The sequence below is a fragment of the Urocampus carinirostris genome, chromosome 1, assembly GCF_059441175.1.
Source record: "Urocampus carinirostris isolate Australia breed hairy pipefish chromosome 1, RoL_Ucar_1.0, whole genome shotgun sequence".
NCBI classification, from domain to species: domain Eukaryota; kingdom Metazoa; phylum Chordata; class Actinopteri; order Syngnathiformes; family Syngnathidae; genus Urocampus; species Urocampus carinirostris.
In genome coordinates this window covers 74,154,908-74,171,380 of record NC_142349.1, presented here as the reverse complement: position 1 = coordinate 74,171,380, position 16,473 = coordinate 74,154,908, and the positions used below count along the sequence as shown (strand labels likewise).

The 16,473-nt window shown below is 44.1% G+C and overlaps 2 protein-coding genes across 2 annotated transcripts in view; one reads left to right on the top strand and one right to left on the bottom strand.

Annotated features, from left to right (window-relative positions):
* Nucleotides 1–1,717: 1,717 nt before the first annotated feature.
* Nucleotides 1,718–11,818, top strand: adhfe1 (alcohol dehydrogenase iron containing 1). Its single transcript, XM_088350616.1, has 14 exons — nucleotides 1,718–1,815; nucleotides 5,746–5,783; nucleotides 5,863–5,903; nucleotides 5,976–6,029; nucleotides 6,101–6,255; nucleotides 6,315–6,511; nucleotides 7,280–7,357; nucleotides 7,426–7,531; nucleotides 7,599–7,751; nucleotides 10,105–10,203; nucleotides 10,265–10,343; nucleotides 11,094–11,190; nucleotides 11,264–11,421; nucleotides 11,492–11,818. The coding sequence occupies exons 1-14, from the start codon at nucleotides 1,736–1,738 to the stop codon at nucleotides 11,573–11,575; spliced, it is 1,419 nt and encodes a 472-aa protein (XP_088206742.1). The 5' UTR covers nucleotides 1,718–1,735; the 3' UTR covers nucleotides 11,576–11,818.
* The window catches only part of LOC148376841 (uncharacterized), a 17,650-nt gene continuing 10,602 nt past the window's right edge, over nucleotides 9,426–16,473 (bottom strand). The window contains exons 3-10 of the mRNA XM_088327202.1: nucleotides 16,294–16,371; nucleotides 16,015–16,235; nucleotides 15,874–15,952; nucleotides 15,756–15,785; nucleotides 14,009–14,104; nucleotides 13,766–13,864; nucleotides 13,494–13,696; nucleotides 9,426–12,029 (exon numbers count right to left, since the gene is read on the bottom strand). Coding sequence (XP_088183328.1) covers nucleotides 11,966–12,029; nucleotides 13,494–13,696; nucleotides 13,766–13,864; nucleotides 14,009–14,104; nucleotides 15,756–15,785; nucleotides 15,874–15,952; nucleotides 16,015–16,235; nucleotides 16,294–16,371 — 870 coding nt within the window. The 3' untranslated portion in view covers nucleotides 9,426–11,965. The remainder of the gene's footprint in view (nucleotides 12,030–13,493; nucleotides 13,697–13,765; nucleotides 13,865–14,008; nucleotides 14,105–15,755; nucleotides 15,786–15,873; nucleotides 15,953–16,014; nucleotides 16,236–16,293; nucleotides 16,372–16,473) is intronic.

The following is a 16,473-nucleotide window of genomic DNA, read 5'->3' as shown; positions in this document are numbered from 1 at the left end:
CTGCAACATAAAAACATTCTTTTTCGAAAAGAAATAAATTTCTTCTGAGTCATGTATTTTCGATTTAAAGGCATACTTTTTGTCTACTGGTCACCCAACATAGGTTGCGTGTTTATTACATATGAAATTAGACGTGACTATACACATGTCATCAGCAAAATATAGATAGATAGATAGATAGATAGATAGATAGATAGATAGATAGATAGATAGATAGATAGATAGATAGATAGATAGATAGATAGATAGATAGATAGATAGATAGATAGATAGATAGATAGATAGATAGATAGATAGATAGATAGATAGATAGATAGATACTTTATTCATCCCCTAAGGGAAATTCACATTTCCAGCAGCATCCCTGAGCTGAGAACAGTACAATAATAAAGCCAAAAGAATACAATATACAAATACCCAGTGTGACGTGCAAATGCCCACTGTAGCGTGTTATATAGAGTAACTAAATAGTGCTACACAGAATACATATTGCATATATATTAAGATATGCAATATTTTAAAGATACTGCTAAGTTTTAAATGCATCACGACAATAGAATAGAATAGAATAGAATAGAATAGAATAGAATAGAATAGAATAGAATAGAATAGAACCAGAATGGAATATGATAGGGTTGGATAGGATAGGATAGGAATAGGACAGGATAAGGTAGGATATGGTAGGTTAGAATAGAATAGAATAGAATAGAATAGAATAGAATAGAATAGAATAGAATAGAATAGAATAGAATAGAACCAGAATGGAATAGGATAGGATAGGATAGGATAGGATAGGATAGGATAGGATAGGATAAGGTAGGATATGTTAGGTTAGAATAGAATAGAATAATATAATAAAATAGATGAGAATAGAATAGTCTTTATTGTCATTAATAACTACGTAGTGTTTGCAACGAGACATGGCACTCCAGGAGTAACACATAAAGACTTAAAAGAGAAAAAATGATATTAAAAAATGTCAGGATAAACAATTGTGGAATTAAAGTAAAAAATAAATGACAAAGCCAAACGGTAAAACATCACCTGTATTATTTTTAACGAATCCGCCACTTGATTTTTAACATGCAAGAAAAAATATTTATAGTTAATACATGTAAAATATATATAACTTTTTAATTACATTGAAAACATCGGGTTTTCAAATAGTATTTAAGGGTAAATTACTAAAATAAGACTTTTGTAAAGAAATCTTTAATCAAATAAAAAGTGTTTTGTAAAATAATTCAATCGTGAAGCAGCAGAACCTTGAGTAACGAATTTTATAAATGAATAACAACAAACACAAACACGTGACCATTTTAGTTACATTTCTTCATCTGAGGAGGGAATTAAGCATAGATAAGAACTGATGCTTTCCACACATTGCAAGGATTTCAAACAGTGTCCTTTCTTTATTCATAAATGTTTTCTGACTTTATTTGGTTGTTTTTGAAATGCTGTTGTTGTTTTTTTCCTTGAACTGTAAATTATTGTCCTATCTCGAGAAGCGAATACCAACAGAGTTCAAAAGTCAGTCGAGATTACACGTCACCTTAAAATAAATGCCCTCTTATTTGTACTTTTTGTGTGTGGTGCTTACTAAAAATCATTTCAGACTAATTTGCACTCCTATCATGTTTCCAGTAAGCAATACCTTTTAATTATCAAAGAAAATTTGAGCACATTTGCGAAAATCTTTCCTTTTACTTTGAAAGGTGCCGCGTGACGTCAGCGGATGTTTTTGCCTGGCGTCGAAAAAATGGCGACGGCAAGAGATCGCGTGGTTCGCCTGTTGATGCAACTTGAGCGTTCGGCGTAAGTACGATCTAAACTGACTCTAACTTACGAACAAGCAACGCAAAACGAGTTATGACGTCAACGGTCCACTTTTATGGGTTTGTGACCTTGGAACAACGTCATGTTGCGAGTTGCCAAGGATTGGTGGTGTCGTCATGACGTCACAAGCGGAAAAATATATCTTTTTTATTATTTTATTTTAAGCTATCAATGTTTTAGAATAAGAAACGAAACTCTTTTGGCGTGAAATCGCGTCTCCGTGGCAACACCCCAGTCACCTTGCGTGATTTGTCCTTCGCGAACGTAACGGCTGGATAAGCCAACTCTTTGAAATAATGAACACGAGCGGGCTCTCTTGAGATAGTGGTGTGTCGTTGGTGAACATAACGGCAAATTTAGCCGACTCTTTACAATGAATGACTGGAGGTGGCCCTCCACCAATCAGAAGCCGGCTTCCATCCATCCATCCAACCATCCACCTACCCATCCATCCACCCACTCACAGCAGGGCCTGACAGCTTTCACTGGTTTACCCCTGCCGAATCATACAAGTGGCCTGTTGGCGAACATAACGGCACAATTAACCAGCTCTTTGAAGTAAATTACGAAAACCGGCTTCCCACCAATCGGGGGTCAACTCACTTTGAGATAGTGTTGCTTTTTACTTATAATTTCCTCTTTTTCTTATTTTTTCCCTTTTGCCTTTGTTTTTTTCTCTTTGGATTCTTTTTTCCCTAGCTTTTCACTTTTTTTTATTGCTTTTGCCCCTTCTTTTTTGTCTTTTCTCCGTTTTTATTTATTTTGTCTTTTTTGTTCCATTTTGAATTGCTGTTTATTTTCTTTGCTTTATTTTTCCCCTTTGGAATCATTTAGTGCATTATGTTGCATAATAATTGGTAAGAAACGGACAAAGCAACAAAAATAAAAGAGCCTGTTCTCCTAAAAGAGACGGAACTCCCAGCACTACAACAGGATTTGTGCCTGCTGCTCCTTGGGACAGACACACGCACCCAAGTTACAGGGGTAGTTGAGTCCACACGAGTGTCCGCTGACATACACATAATGAATGATATCGCATATGCGCTTCCCAGACTCCCGTCACTACTATATCCACTTTTCTTTGGGTGGAGCGAGCGTGTCTGTGGGTGGGCACTGAACACCCCTGCCCCCTCCCTGGTAACGGCCCTGAGTGCCATGTCTTATCTTGTTGCATACAATGTTTCCCAACATTGATTTCGATGACAATAAAAAATGTTCTATTATATTCTATACAGTTCTGTTCTGTTCTATTCTATTCTATTCTATTCTATTCTATTCTATTCTATTCTATTCTGTTCCGTTCCGTTCCGTTCCGTTCTATTCTATTCTATTCTATTCTATTCTATTCTATTCTAACCTACCATACCCTACCTTATCGTATCATATTCCTATCCTATTCTATCCAACCATATCATATTCCATTCTGGTTCTATTCTGGTTCTATTCTATTCCATTCTATTCTATTCTATTCTATTCTATTTTATTCTATTCTATTCTACTTTAACTTACCGTACCATACCTTATCCTATCCTATTCCTATCCCTGTCCTATCCTATCCAACCCTATTATATTCCATTCTGGTTCTATTTTGCTCCTATTTTGCTTCTATTTTGCTTCTAATCTGGTTCTATTCTATTCTATTCTATTCTAACCTATCATACCCTACCTTATCCTATCCTATCCGACCTATCTATATTCCATTCTGGTTCTATTCTGGTTCTATTCTGGTTCTATTCTGGTTCTATTCTATTCTATTCTATTCTATTCTATTCTATTCTATTCTATTCTATTCTATTCTATTCTAACCTACCATACCCAACCTTATCCTATCCTATTCCTATCCTATCCAACCTTGTCATATTATCTTCTGGTTCTATTCTATTCTATTCTATTCTATTCTATTCTATTCTATTCTATTTTAACCTACCTTACCCTACCTTATCCTATCCTATTCCTATCCCTGTCCTATCCGATCCAACCCTATCATATTCCATTCTGGTTCTATTTTGCTTCTACTCTGGTTCTATTCTATTCTATTCTATTATATTCTAACCTACCATACCCTACCTTATCCTATCCGACCTATCTATATTCCATTCTGGTTCTATTCTGGTTCTATTCTGGTTCTAGTCTGGTTCTACTCTGGTTCTAGTCTGGGTCTATTCTATTCTATTCTATTCTATTCTATTCTATTCTATTCTAACCTACCATACCCAACCTTATCCTATCCTATTCCTATCCTATCCAACCCTGTCATATTATATTCTGGTTCTATTCTGGTCCTATTCTGGTTCTATTCTATTCTATTCTATTCTATTCTATTCTATTCTATTCTATTCTATTCTATTCTATTCTATTCTATTCTAATCTACCATGCCCTTCCCTATCCTATTCCTATCCCTGTCCTATCCTATCCGACCCTATCATATTCCATTCTGGTTCTATTTTGGTACTATTCTGGTTCTATTCTGGTTCTATTCTATTCTATTCTATTCTATTCTATTCTATTCTATTCTATTCTACTTTAACTTACCGTACCATACCTTATCCTATCCTATTCCTATCCCTGTCCTATCCTATCCAACCCTATTATATTCCATTCTGGTTCTATTTTGCTCCTATTTTGCTTCTATTTTGCTTCTAATCTGGTTCTATTCTATTCTATTCTATTCTAACCTATCATACCCTACCTTATCCTATCCTATCCGACCTATCTATATTCCATTCTGGTTCTATTCTGGTTCTATTCTATTCTATTCTATTCTATTCTATTCTATTCTATTCTATTCTATTCTATTCTAACCTACCATACCCAACCTTATCCTATCCTATTCCTATCCTATCCAACCTTGTCATATTATCTTCTGGTTCTATTCTATTCTATTCTATTCTATTCTATTCTATTTTAACCTACCTTACCCTACCTTATCCTATCCTATTCCTATCCCTGTCCTATCCGATCCAACCCTATCATATTCCATTCTGGTTCTATTTTGCTTCTACTCTGGTTCTATTCTATTCTATTCTATTCTATTCTATTCTATTCTATTCTATTCTATTATATTCTAACCTACCATACCCTACCTTATCCTATCCGACCTATCTATATTCCATTCTGGTTCTATTCTGGTTCTATTCTGGTTCTAGTCTGGTTCTACTCTGGTTCTAGTCTGGGTCTATTCTATTCTATTCTATTCTATTCTATTCTATTCTATTCTATTCTATTCTAACCTACCATACCCAACCTTATCCTATCCTATTCCTATCCTATCCAACCCTGTCATATTATATTCTGGTTCTATTCTGGTTCTATTCTGGTTCTATTCTATTCTATTCTATTCTATTCTATTCTATTCTATTCTATTCTATTCTATTCTATTCTATTCTATTCTAATCTACCATGCCCTTCCCTATCCTATTCCTATCCCTGTCCTATCCTATCCAACCCTATCATATTCCATTCTGGTTCTATTTTGGTACTATTCTGGTTGTATTCTGGTTCTATTCTATTCTATTCTATTCTATTCTATTCTATTCTATTCTATTCTATTCTATAACCACCTTCATATGCAGCACGACACAATGGAATTGTCAAAGACAATAAAAGATATATCATATGTCATGCACAATGAATTCAATATTTCAATGCACTAAGCGAGAAAAAGCGGTAATAAAAAAAGAGCTAAAAATCATTAACAGTGTCGGAACCATGAGAAAAGGTGCCCTCGCGATTTTATTTTGGAATTTCGAAATGTATCATGTGATTTCCTGTACTGACAGTGGAGGACCTGGACAGTGCAGCCTGGAGCTAGGTCCTCTTGCCTATTTTTAGTGAGCCGAGCCAAAAGAGCCGCTTCTCTAAAAAGAGTCAGAATTCCCATTACTAGTCACCTGTGTTTTTGCGTGCAGGTGCAGATGCCCCGCCCACTCCAACACTTTCCATCAAGGTGAGGATGATCTCGTCCTCTAATTAAGGATTAGAGATTGAAATCGAGAAAATTCCCGCTCAAATATCTTTCCATTTAGTAACGGCGAGTGAGCGGCGCGAGACGGACTACGCCTTCGAGGTAATTGGCAGCCGTCGTTTTGGGGGCGTGGCCGAGACATGAGCCGACTCCGCTTGTGCCTCCATCTTGCAGATGGCGAGTTCCAACATCCGTTTCGGCGAAGGCGTCACTAGGGAGATCGGCATGGTGACCGCCGCCGCCGGTTTTGATTCCGTCCCCGCCATTATCCCCAGGTGACATTTTCCTTCTCGCCACAGGACTTGCGGAACTTCGGCGCCCGCAACGTGTGCGTGATGACGGACGCCAACTTGTCCCGCCTCCCGCCCGTCAAGGCGGTGCTGGAGTCTCTGACCAATAGCGGCGTGCCGTTCAAAGTCTACGACAGCGTCCGCGTGGAGCCCACCGACGGCAGGTGGGGTCTCGGCCCCGCCCCCTTTCCTCCCCAGCTGCCTATTGGTTGTTGTGTTGCAGTTTCAAGGACGCCATCGCTTTCGCCAAAAGAGGCGCTTTCGACGCGTTTGTGGCGGTGGGCGGGGGCTCGGTGATGGACACGTGCAAGGCGGCCAATCTGTACGCGTGTCACCCCGACGCACACTTCCTGGATTTTGTCAACGCCCCCATCGGGAAAGGGAAGCCCGTCATTGGTGCTCTGAAGCCGCTCATTGCAGGTAACGACGAGGTGGGGGGTAGGGCCATGCTTTGCGGTTACCGTGGTTACCGTTGGGGTCAGCCTGACATCTAAACTCCTATCAGGGAATGTTGTTATTTCGCAAGCTAATTCAAACCAAGCGAGTGTTTTTATTAATAACACTCGCCGACATCTTAACCCGGGAGAAACAAGCCTGGAATTTCCCGTCTTAAACAAATGTGTTCTCCTTATGTCAAGCTCGACTCCAAAAAAACACAACAATTGAGGGGACAGTGCCCAACAGTTACTAAGAGGGAGGGGTTACAGCTCCAATGTTAAGATAACAAGGTTAACAAGGGGGAGAGCGATGCTCCACGGTTATCATGGTAACACAGTCGACTAGGAGGCAATGCTCCACTGTTACCATGGTAACACAGGTAAATGTGCAGGAGGCGATGCTCCACTGTTACCATGGTAACACAGGTAAATGTGTGCGAGGCGATGCTCCACTGTTACCATGGTTTCACAGTTGACGAGGGGGAACAAATCACTGTTACAATGGTAAACAGGAAGGAATGGGTGATGCTTCATGGTTACCATGGTAACACAGTCGACTAGGAGGCAATGCTCTATTGTTGCCGTGGTAACACAGGTAAATGTGCGGGAGGCGATGCTCCATTGTTACCATGGTTTCACAGTTAACGAGGGGGAACGCTGCACTGTTACAACGGTAAACAGGAAGTGGGGGGGTGATGCTTCATGGTTACCATGGTAACTCAGTTAACCAGGAAATCGTTCACCCCGCCAGTCCCGACCACGGCGGGCACCGGCAGCGAGACAACGGGCGTGGCCATTTTCGACTACGAACCCCTGAAGGCCAAAACAGGTAAGGGCCACCGCTGACAGGCGCTTGTTCATCGGCCAATCGGGTGACGTGGAATCGTTGCTCCTCAGGCATCGCGAGCCGAGCGTTGCGCCCCACTTTGGGTGTGGTCGACCCTCTCCATACCAAGAGCATGTCCGCCAAGGTGGCGGCCAATAGCGGCTTCGACGTTTTGTGGTAAGCCCCGCCCCTTACCTGCCATATCTGGCCCACCTGGCCCCTAACTCCGCCCTCTTCTCGCTAGCCACGCCTTGGAGTCGTACACGGCGCTTCCCTATCACCAGAGGACGCCCTGCCCCCCTGACCCTCTCAGTAGGCCCGCCTACCAGGGCAGCAATCCAATCAGTGACGTGTGGGCGCGACACGCCCTCCAACAGGTGGCCAAGTACCTGAAAAGGTAAGAAAAGCGCTCTCTGGGAACGACTCGGCAGAACTCAGCCGTCGATTCGACTTCATCGTCCAATCAAAGCAGGGGCGATCAAACTTTTTGATTGGCTGGCCTCAGAGGGTTTCAAAATGTGGCCAGGGGCCCGGGCTTGGAGACCTATCCAATTTTTCTCATTTGTATGAATGAAATGAAGAATTGTTCATGCTAACATTTCTTTATATTTCTTTTTAGATCCACGTTTCATTAAATAGGTTTTGAAACGTTCACAGTTCAAGCAAAATCTTATATAATGGCTTTTTAGAAGCAGTAAATTTGATATCTATTTTTTCTGTCATTTTGAAGCATCACTGTTGTATTTTTGTGGTAGGTCCTTAGTAGTATTTTGGAAGTATTTCGATAGTATAACTCTAATACTTTTGTAGTATTTTGGTAGATGTCATGATCACTGATGTGATGCACCTGTGCCCACGCCTTTGGCGTCAATTGCCTCGGACTCTGATTGGCTCCCTGTCCCTATTTAAACCCAATCCTTTCTGTCACCTTTTGTCAGTCGGTCTGCGAACTTCAGTTTACTCTAGGCAAGCCTTTTCGACCCTGACTCACTCCTGTTTTTGCTCCCGTCTGTTCTCCGGCTTCGACCCGTTTTTTTTTTCATCTTGACGTTTTTTGCTCTCTTGTCCGGCTACTGACCCGTTTTTTCCGTTCCCGACACCGCCATCGCTCGCCACGGAAGTGCCACTTCTGCGTTCAGAGCGACCTGCTTCCCAACAAACCTGAGAGAAACGTCATGCAAGTGGGTCCTGTCTCCGTTCTGGTCCTGACAGGAGAATTACTGTAGTATTTTTGTGGTATTTCCTAAGTAGTATTATTTAAGTATTCCTGTAGTATTATTATATTTGTATTTTATAGTATTTTTGTAGCATGATTGTAGTAATATTTTGTTATGTTAATGTAGAAGTATTTTTGTAGTATTTATGCATTCTTCTGTGGGTTTTTTTGTAGTGTTTCTGTAGTAAGATTTTTGTTTTAGTATGATTTTAGTAGCATTTTTGTAGTAGAATATTTTTTTCTTTAAGAATTGGAGAAAAATTATACAATAGTACCGCAGCGGCACAGTTCTAAAGTCATGGGATCAAACCTTTCTGTGCGGAGTTTGCATGTTCTCCCCGTGCCTGCGTGGGTTTCCTCCCACATTCCAAAAAAACACGTCAGGTTTATTGGTCCAAATTGTCCCTGGGTTGGAATGAGCGAGTGAGTTGTCCGCCTGCCCACTGCTGTAAGATAGCTGGGTGGGGCTCCCGCACCCCCGCGACCCTACTGAGGATAAGCGGTGCAGATAATGGATGGATGGATGGATATAATCGGACCTGTTTTCGGCACTAAATTTGAAATTTAGTGTCATAGTATTTTTTTCTAGTATTTTTGTTGTATTTGGGGGAAGCTCGTGACCTGGATTTTTCATCATTAAAAAAAAATAAGTCGTTTTTAAAGGTTCTTATATAATCGGGTACCACAGTATTTTGTTCGACTTTTGTAGTATTTCTGCGGTATTTTTTCTTTTTGGAATTAAGGCAAAATCATTATGAAAATATTGTTTTTAAGATATTTAGTTTTGTAGTATTTTGTGTCGTATTGTTGTAATACTTTGTCTCAAGCCAGAAACGGAGACAGGACCCAATAGCGTTCGTTTTACTCAGTTTTTATTGAGAAAGAGAGTAGTGCTTGCTTCCACGATCCGATGATCATCAGTCACGGGTAGCCGATGGCAGGAACGCGGCATTGGCACTTCCGTGTCAAGCGACAGCAAGAAAACAGGTCGATGGCCGGGACGGAGGAGCAAGGCAGAAACGGCTCCAGAAACAGTTAGGCAACAGGTATCAGGCAGGAAAAAAACAGGGCAGAATAATGTCGGATAGTACAAAGCTTGCCTAGCTGAGAGCATAGGTTCGCAGACGGTCTGACAGCTTGGAAGATGGGGGCTTAAAAAGAGTCAGAGAACCAATCAGCGACCAGGGCTGTTGGCGCCAACGGGGCAGTCGCAGGCTCCCCGAATCAGCAATCATGACATACTTCTCTTGTAGGGACAATGGAGACAAAGATGGAACCCCAAAAAACATCCCTTTTAATAGTAATACTTTATTTATCACCATATATATATTGTCCTTATATTTGGACTATGTTGCTTGGGTGGGCCAGATTAAAAAGCTTGACATGGCCCGCGTGCCGTAGTTTGACAACCCTGTTTTTTAGCGATCTGATTGGTCAGGGGGACCCGGACGATGGGGCTGCCCGCTTCATTGCGCACGCATGCACGGTCCAATCAGAGTCCTCCTTATGGTTTTCTTCCGTTCGGATTGGTCAGGGCCGTGGGGGACCCGGAGGATGGAGAGGCCCGCTCCAGCATGCATCTGGCCAGCGTGTTCGCCGGCATCGGATTCGGCAATGCCGGCGTCCATCTTTGGTGAGCGCAAATCGAGCCCCTGGCGATTGGACGCTGACTTTATTTGTCCCGCCCCCTCCAGCCACGGCATGTCCTATCCCATCGCCGGATTGGTCAAGACGCATAAAGCTGACGGTTATGAAGTGGAGCACCCCCTGGTGGTGAGTGTGAGCGAGAGTCAAATATAGCTGCCGAGTTAGCTCGCATGCTAACGTTTTCGAAATAATCTTTTTTGGGGGCAGAATTCTTCATCCTGACTAAAGTTGATTTTTAGGAGAGTTTTGTCCTTATTCTTCCTTTTTCTGTCTCTCTTTATTTCCATTCTTCCTTTTCATTCCTTTTTCTGTTTTTTTTTCTTGATTATATTCTTGATCATTGATTCTTCTTTTATCTTTTCTTTCTTTTTTCTGTTTTTTCCCTTTTTTAAATTATTTTCTTATTGTTTTCTCATTTCCTTTATTACTTCCTTAGCTTGTTTTCTTTATTTCATTTCATTTTTTTCTGTCTTTCCCCCCTTTTTATCCTTTTCTTTCTTTTTTATTCATTCTTTCCTTTGTTCTTTCATCCATTCATTTTTATTATTTTCTTTTTTAAAAATCTCTATTATTTCCTTCTTTCATTCCCTCTTGATTTCCATTTTTCCTGTCTCTCTTTTTTTTTGCTTTTCTTTTTGGATTTTTCTTTTTTATTCTTTATTATTTTTTTCACGTTTTCTTTTTTCTTATTATTTTTGGGTCTCTGTGAGAGGCCTGGCGAAGACGAGAAGAAGAATTTTGTTTTTGGTCAGTTTGAGCCTCTGTAGTTTTCATCCTTCATAATGCTTTGTAGCACTCGTTTTTGGTTGCTTTACACAATGAAGGTCCCTTTCACCTCTTTTTTTTTCCACCTGATCATATGTTTGTGATTTTTAGCCTCACGGTCTTTCTGTGGTTCTTACGGCGCCGGCCGTTTTCCGCTTCACGGCTCCCATGTGTCCCGAACGCCACCTGGAGGCCGCTCAAATCCTCGGTACGTGAAACCGCTTTGCAGGCGTGGCGACCGCGGCCGCTCCCCCCCACCTCGCCTCATCTTTTTTGTTCAGGTGCCGACGTGCGCGGCGTCAAGCTCGCCGACGCGGGCGCTAAGCTAGCCGACACCCTCCGCGACTTCCTGCACGATTTGGGGGTGGAGGACGGCCTGGCCGCCATCGGCTACCGCCAGGAAGACGTGACGGCGCTGGTCCGAGGGACCGTCCCTCAGGTGGGACATTCGCCCCTTCGCTCGTCCCTCTTTTCCTTTCCTTTCTATCTTTTATTTTGAAATATCGCAGGAACGTGTGACCAAGCTTTCGCCGCGCGCGCACAGCGAGGACGACTTGGCGCGTCTCTTCGAGGCCTCCATGAAGCTGTACTGAAACCGGCCGCCAGGGGGCGCCGCACTGGCGGGAATGAAGAGGATGCAATTGGGGGAAGGGGGCGTTGTATTCACACAAAATCAATCTCAGTGCACTTTAACGCGATTGACAAAAAAGAAAGAAAAAAGCTTGAAAAAAAACATAAAGCAACGTCAACGTGTCAAACTTGTGGAGTGTGACGTTCAAATCAAGCAATAAAATCCGGAAAAGTGCCTTTTCTTGCTCATTAAAATGTTAAAAGACGTGCGGTTTTGTCTCGAATCATTTCCGAGCTAAAAGAATGAAAAGCCGCTCGTCAAAAATACTTTGGAGCTTAAATGCTTCCAGTTTTCTCACTCAATAAAACTTGACGGCAGTTCCGAGAAGAAGCGCAAGGACGTCGTGGACTCCTCAAAACTTCCAGAGTTGTTGTCGAGCTTCGTGTCGATTCACGCGCTCCGCCCGCTGCGTTTCTCTGAAAAACAAGAAAACGTCATCGTTAGTTTGCTTTGATTCTGAAAATAAAAAAATAGTATAGAATTATTACAACCATAAAACTGTCAAAGTCAGAACGCAGACAGAACCCACTCGCGTAACGTTTCTCACAGTTTTATCGGGAAGAAGGAAAAGGATAGTACACACGATCCGTAGATCGCTGGTTGCGGGGAGCAGGTTGCTCGGACGCGTAAGTGGTATTTCCGTGGCGAGCGATGGCGGTGTCGATAGCGGGAAAAAACAGATCAGTAGCCGGGACGGGGGAGCAAAATCGTAGTCGAGATCAGAAAAGGGGTCGGAACCGGGAAACAGACGGGAATCATAACAGGAGTGAGTCAGGGTCGAAAAGCTTGCCTAGCGTAAGGTGAGGTTCACAGACGGACTGACAACAGGTGACAGAAAGACATGGGTTTGAATAGTGACAGGGAGCCAATCAGAATACGAGGCAATTGGCGCCAAAGGAATGGGCACAGGTGCCTTGCATCAGTAATCATGATAGCTTCTCTGTTATTATTGTAAAGTACTCTGGTAAAGCATCGTTGTAAAGGGCTGTATGAAGTACATTTACATTGATCATTTTGGTCCTTTGAAGATAGTGTGCGATACGCCTGAGGTTTTTGGTCACGGTAATTAGCGTCTAGCTACATCCTTGGCTGACCAATGAGTATTCTCTTTTCGCATCTGGACCCCGAAGCCGTGTCTGTCATGATTACTGATGTGAATCACCTGTGCCCTCTCCTTTGGCGCCAACTGCTTTGGACTCTGATTGGCTCGCTGTCCCTATTTAAACCCACTCCTGTCTGTCGCCTGTGGTCAGTCCGTCTGCAAACCTCAGTAAATACTAGGCAAGCCTGCCCCGTTTTTGCTCCCGCCTGTCTCCAGCTACGACCCGTGTTGATCTTGACCACGTCTGCTCTCCCGTCCCGATTTACGACCCGTTTTTGATCCCGACCACGTCTGCTCTCCCGTCCTGGCTTAAGACCCGTTTCTGACCCAACCACGTTTTTGCTCTCCAGTCCCAGCTATCGACCTGTTTTTTCCGTCCCCATCGCTCGCCACGGAAGATCCGCTTCCGCGTTCAGAACGACCGGCTTCCCAAGCCTTGCAAACACCGGATCGTGGGCACAATCCTTCTTCTTTCCTTTAATACAACTTGGGTCCAATTGGGTCCTGTTTCAGTTCTGGTCCTGACAGTGTCTGGGGTTTGACAGCTGAGACAGAACTGGCAGGAGTTAAGAGATTTTCCGAATTGGCTGGGTACGTAGAAAAGTGATAAAACCCTGAGAATAGTCCCTGTCAGGTGGTAGCAGAGTCGGACTCTGTAGATAAATGTAATCACTTCAGGTAAATCTGTGGAAGAGCCCCAGCCAGGAACAAAGTGGTGCAAGTAGCGTGAAGGGACCTCAGACACCCCCCTAGCTTTGGCCTCATATTCAGTACTCACCTGAAAGAACTGGCTTCAAGGTTTTCCCCACGTGCATTTTCCGGGGGCTGCAGGCACGACAACATTTCCCGTCCCTCCAGTGGGATGCACAGGACCTCGCCTTCGTCTGCTTTCACGGTGTGTCCTGGCGGGGGCCGCGGCCCCCCTGCGTCTACTGCACCTTCCTCCTCGACAATGGTCTCCACGTCACCCAGACTCAACAGCTGAGCATACATCAGGCGGCGGTCAGTGAAACCGCCTGGGCGGGCCAGCTGCGGTGGGCTACGGGGCACCTCGAACGTAGCGGCGGGGTTTAGGTCGCTGTCCTCGGCGTCGTGGGCGGGGCTCCAATCGTTCAGCATGGTGAGGAAATCGCCGCTCACGTTATGATCCTGAAACCCAAGCCAGGTCGTGACTCCCGCTTTCTCGGCATCCAAAATGGCTGCCCCCATTTTTGGGGCCGGCCACAGCCTTACCCCAGGAGGTCGGTGTCTCTCCGACAAAGTGCCGGCACACTTAAAGATGACGGCGCTTACCTGGGACACGATGTCGGTTGGGTCTTCGCCTTCGCCGGTGTGGGTGGGGCTCCAATCCGTGAGCATACTGACGATCTCGCGGCTCATCAGGTGTTCCTGCGGCGTAAAGGTGTTGTTGAGTTTCTTGGAAATTGTGTAACTTTGGAGAATCGAAAGAGGACGAAAACATTCTGGGGAAAAACATTGTCAATTCCTGGTAGTGTGCATTTTGAGATAAACACGTATCGCCAGGGGACGTACTAAGAATATGTCTGCTTCAAAAGGGTATAAGAAAGCTGATTGTCTCTTAGATGAATGAGAACTCTGTTTTGGACACTGACAAACAAAACAAACGGCTTCTCCCTCTCCTGTCAAGATCTCTCTGCATCTTGTCTTTATATTTCTGTGGCGAGGCAATAAGGTCTTCTCCGAAAGTGTTATGATCAATAGGTGGCCCCTGCCGACGGGACCCCAACTCCGTCAACCGAATGTTATATCCTTAAACAATGGATCTTGAATGTTAATAAAAGAGAGACACTTGAAGGATCTGACCAAGAAAGGCCTTGTTTATTTGGCAGAAGACTAACATATATAAAGCTTCGGTTGTATTACACTATTACAGCATGAGGACATCAGTATCCAAACATCTCCAAATTTGGTCAAATTGATTCATGAAGCAACCCACATTCTAAGGCAGTGGTTTTTAACCAGGGTTAGATCTATCAAGGGGTGAGTCATTCTCACGGTTTCAGTGGATCCTCTGCCGGGGAACTCAGGACAAACCGACTCATCAGGACCCATTGGCCATCACTGGCTGTAGATGATCACATGACATTGATTGGCCAATCAGTGCTGCACAGTTTAGTGCACTCAGGACGATTCAATGCGTCATGATATTTACCATGGACTGTCATGATTACTGATGCAAGGTACCTAATTCTGCTCCTTTGGCGCCAACTGCCTCCGACGCTGATTGGCTGCTTATCTCTTTTCAAACCCCCGTCTTCCTGTCACCCGTTGTCAGTCCGTCTACGAATCTCAGCTTATGCTAGGCAAGCCTTTGGACCCTGAATCTCTCCTGTCCTGATTCCTGTTTGATTCCCGGCTCCGATCCCTTTTCTGAACTCGATTACATTTTTGCTCCCCCATCCCGGCCATCGATCTGTTTTTCCTCGCTCTCGACACTGCGTTCGCTCGCCACGGAAGTGCCACTTGCGGGTTCCGAGCGATCTGTCTCCGTTTCTGGTCTCTGACATGGACGAATATGTACAATACTGATTTTCATGTGCCGGGAACGGAATGGGAGTCAGTCCAATATCTGTTAAGCAGCACAAGCCTCGGGCCAGCAGAACTAAAGGCACAATTGCTCTGAACAGAATATTTCTGCACAAACAGGCACAAACGCCAGACAGTTACATTTGGTTTAAGCGGGTCTGAAAAGTCAAGATGCCATTTTCTTTTTATTCCAACAAAAATGTTGAATCTTAAGCTAGCTCCGTCCCAGAGTATGCTGTGAAGAGGAAAACTGCATTTGGAAAAGCTATTGTAGAGCTTTGCGCTATTTAGGACAGCGTGCCATGTTGTACATCAGAGGTGGGCATCCAGGTCCTCAAGTCACATGTGCTGCATGTTTTTGGAGGATTTTTTTATCCTCAACTTGCGTCATACAAATGATCAGCTGATTTTTTTATGATCCCGCTAATTGGAATCGGCAGGACATGCGGCTCTCAAGGACAGGGTTGCCTACCCCTGTTCTACGTAGACCTACCTTGGCATCCACGTCCACCTTGAAGGCCACCTGTCCGATGAAAGAGAAGGATGTGGAACTTGTTAGAGTCAGAATACCCAGACGAGGAAGACCTGGATGAAGAGTTGGGGTACTGGACCTGGATTTGGCTGGGGTCCTTGTTAAGCACCTTCCTCTTCAGGGTGGAGTACCACCGGTTCTTGATAGCGTTGTCCGGCCTGGGAAGGAGACACACGCCAACGTATCCGGCAACTAATCAGACACCGATGCTGACACTTACCTGCCGGGTAGAAGCTTGGAAATATTGGCCCAGCGGTTTCCCAGCAGCCGTTGCGCCCGGCAGATGAGGCGGTCCTCTTCAGGCGTCCAGCAGCTCTTGTTCACGCTCGGGTCCAAATGGTTGAGCCAGCGCTCGCGGCACTGCTTGCCGTTGCGGCTGCCCATGTGCTTGGCGATCTGCGACCAGTGCTTCTTGCCGAACCTGTGCACCAGCGCCACCACCTGCCAGAGTGTCCTGTCAGGGGCCAACCTGGCTACACCCCGATGGCCCCATACTCACCCGCTTGTCCTCTTCCGGCGTCCACGGGCCTTTGACCGTATCTTTGACCTTGTCGTGTGTCAGCTCCGCCACGGAATCCTGAACAAGTCCATGTGGGGCATTATTTTCCGTCCAACATTTTGTGAACGCTGAAAAGCTCGACCGGATAGGAAAAACTGTTGATGCATTTCAGTGGGGCTA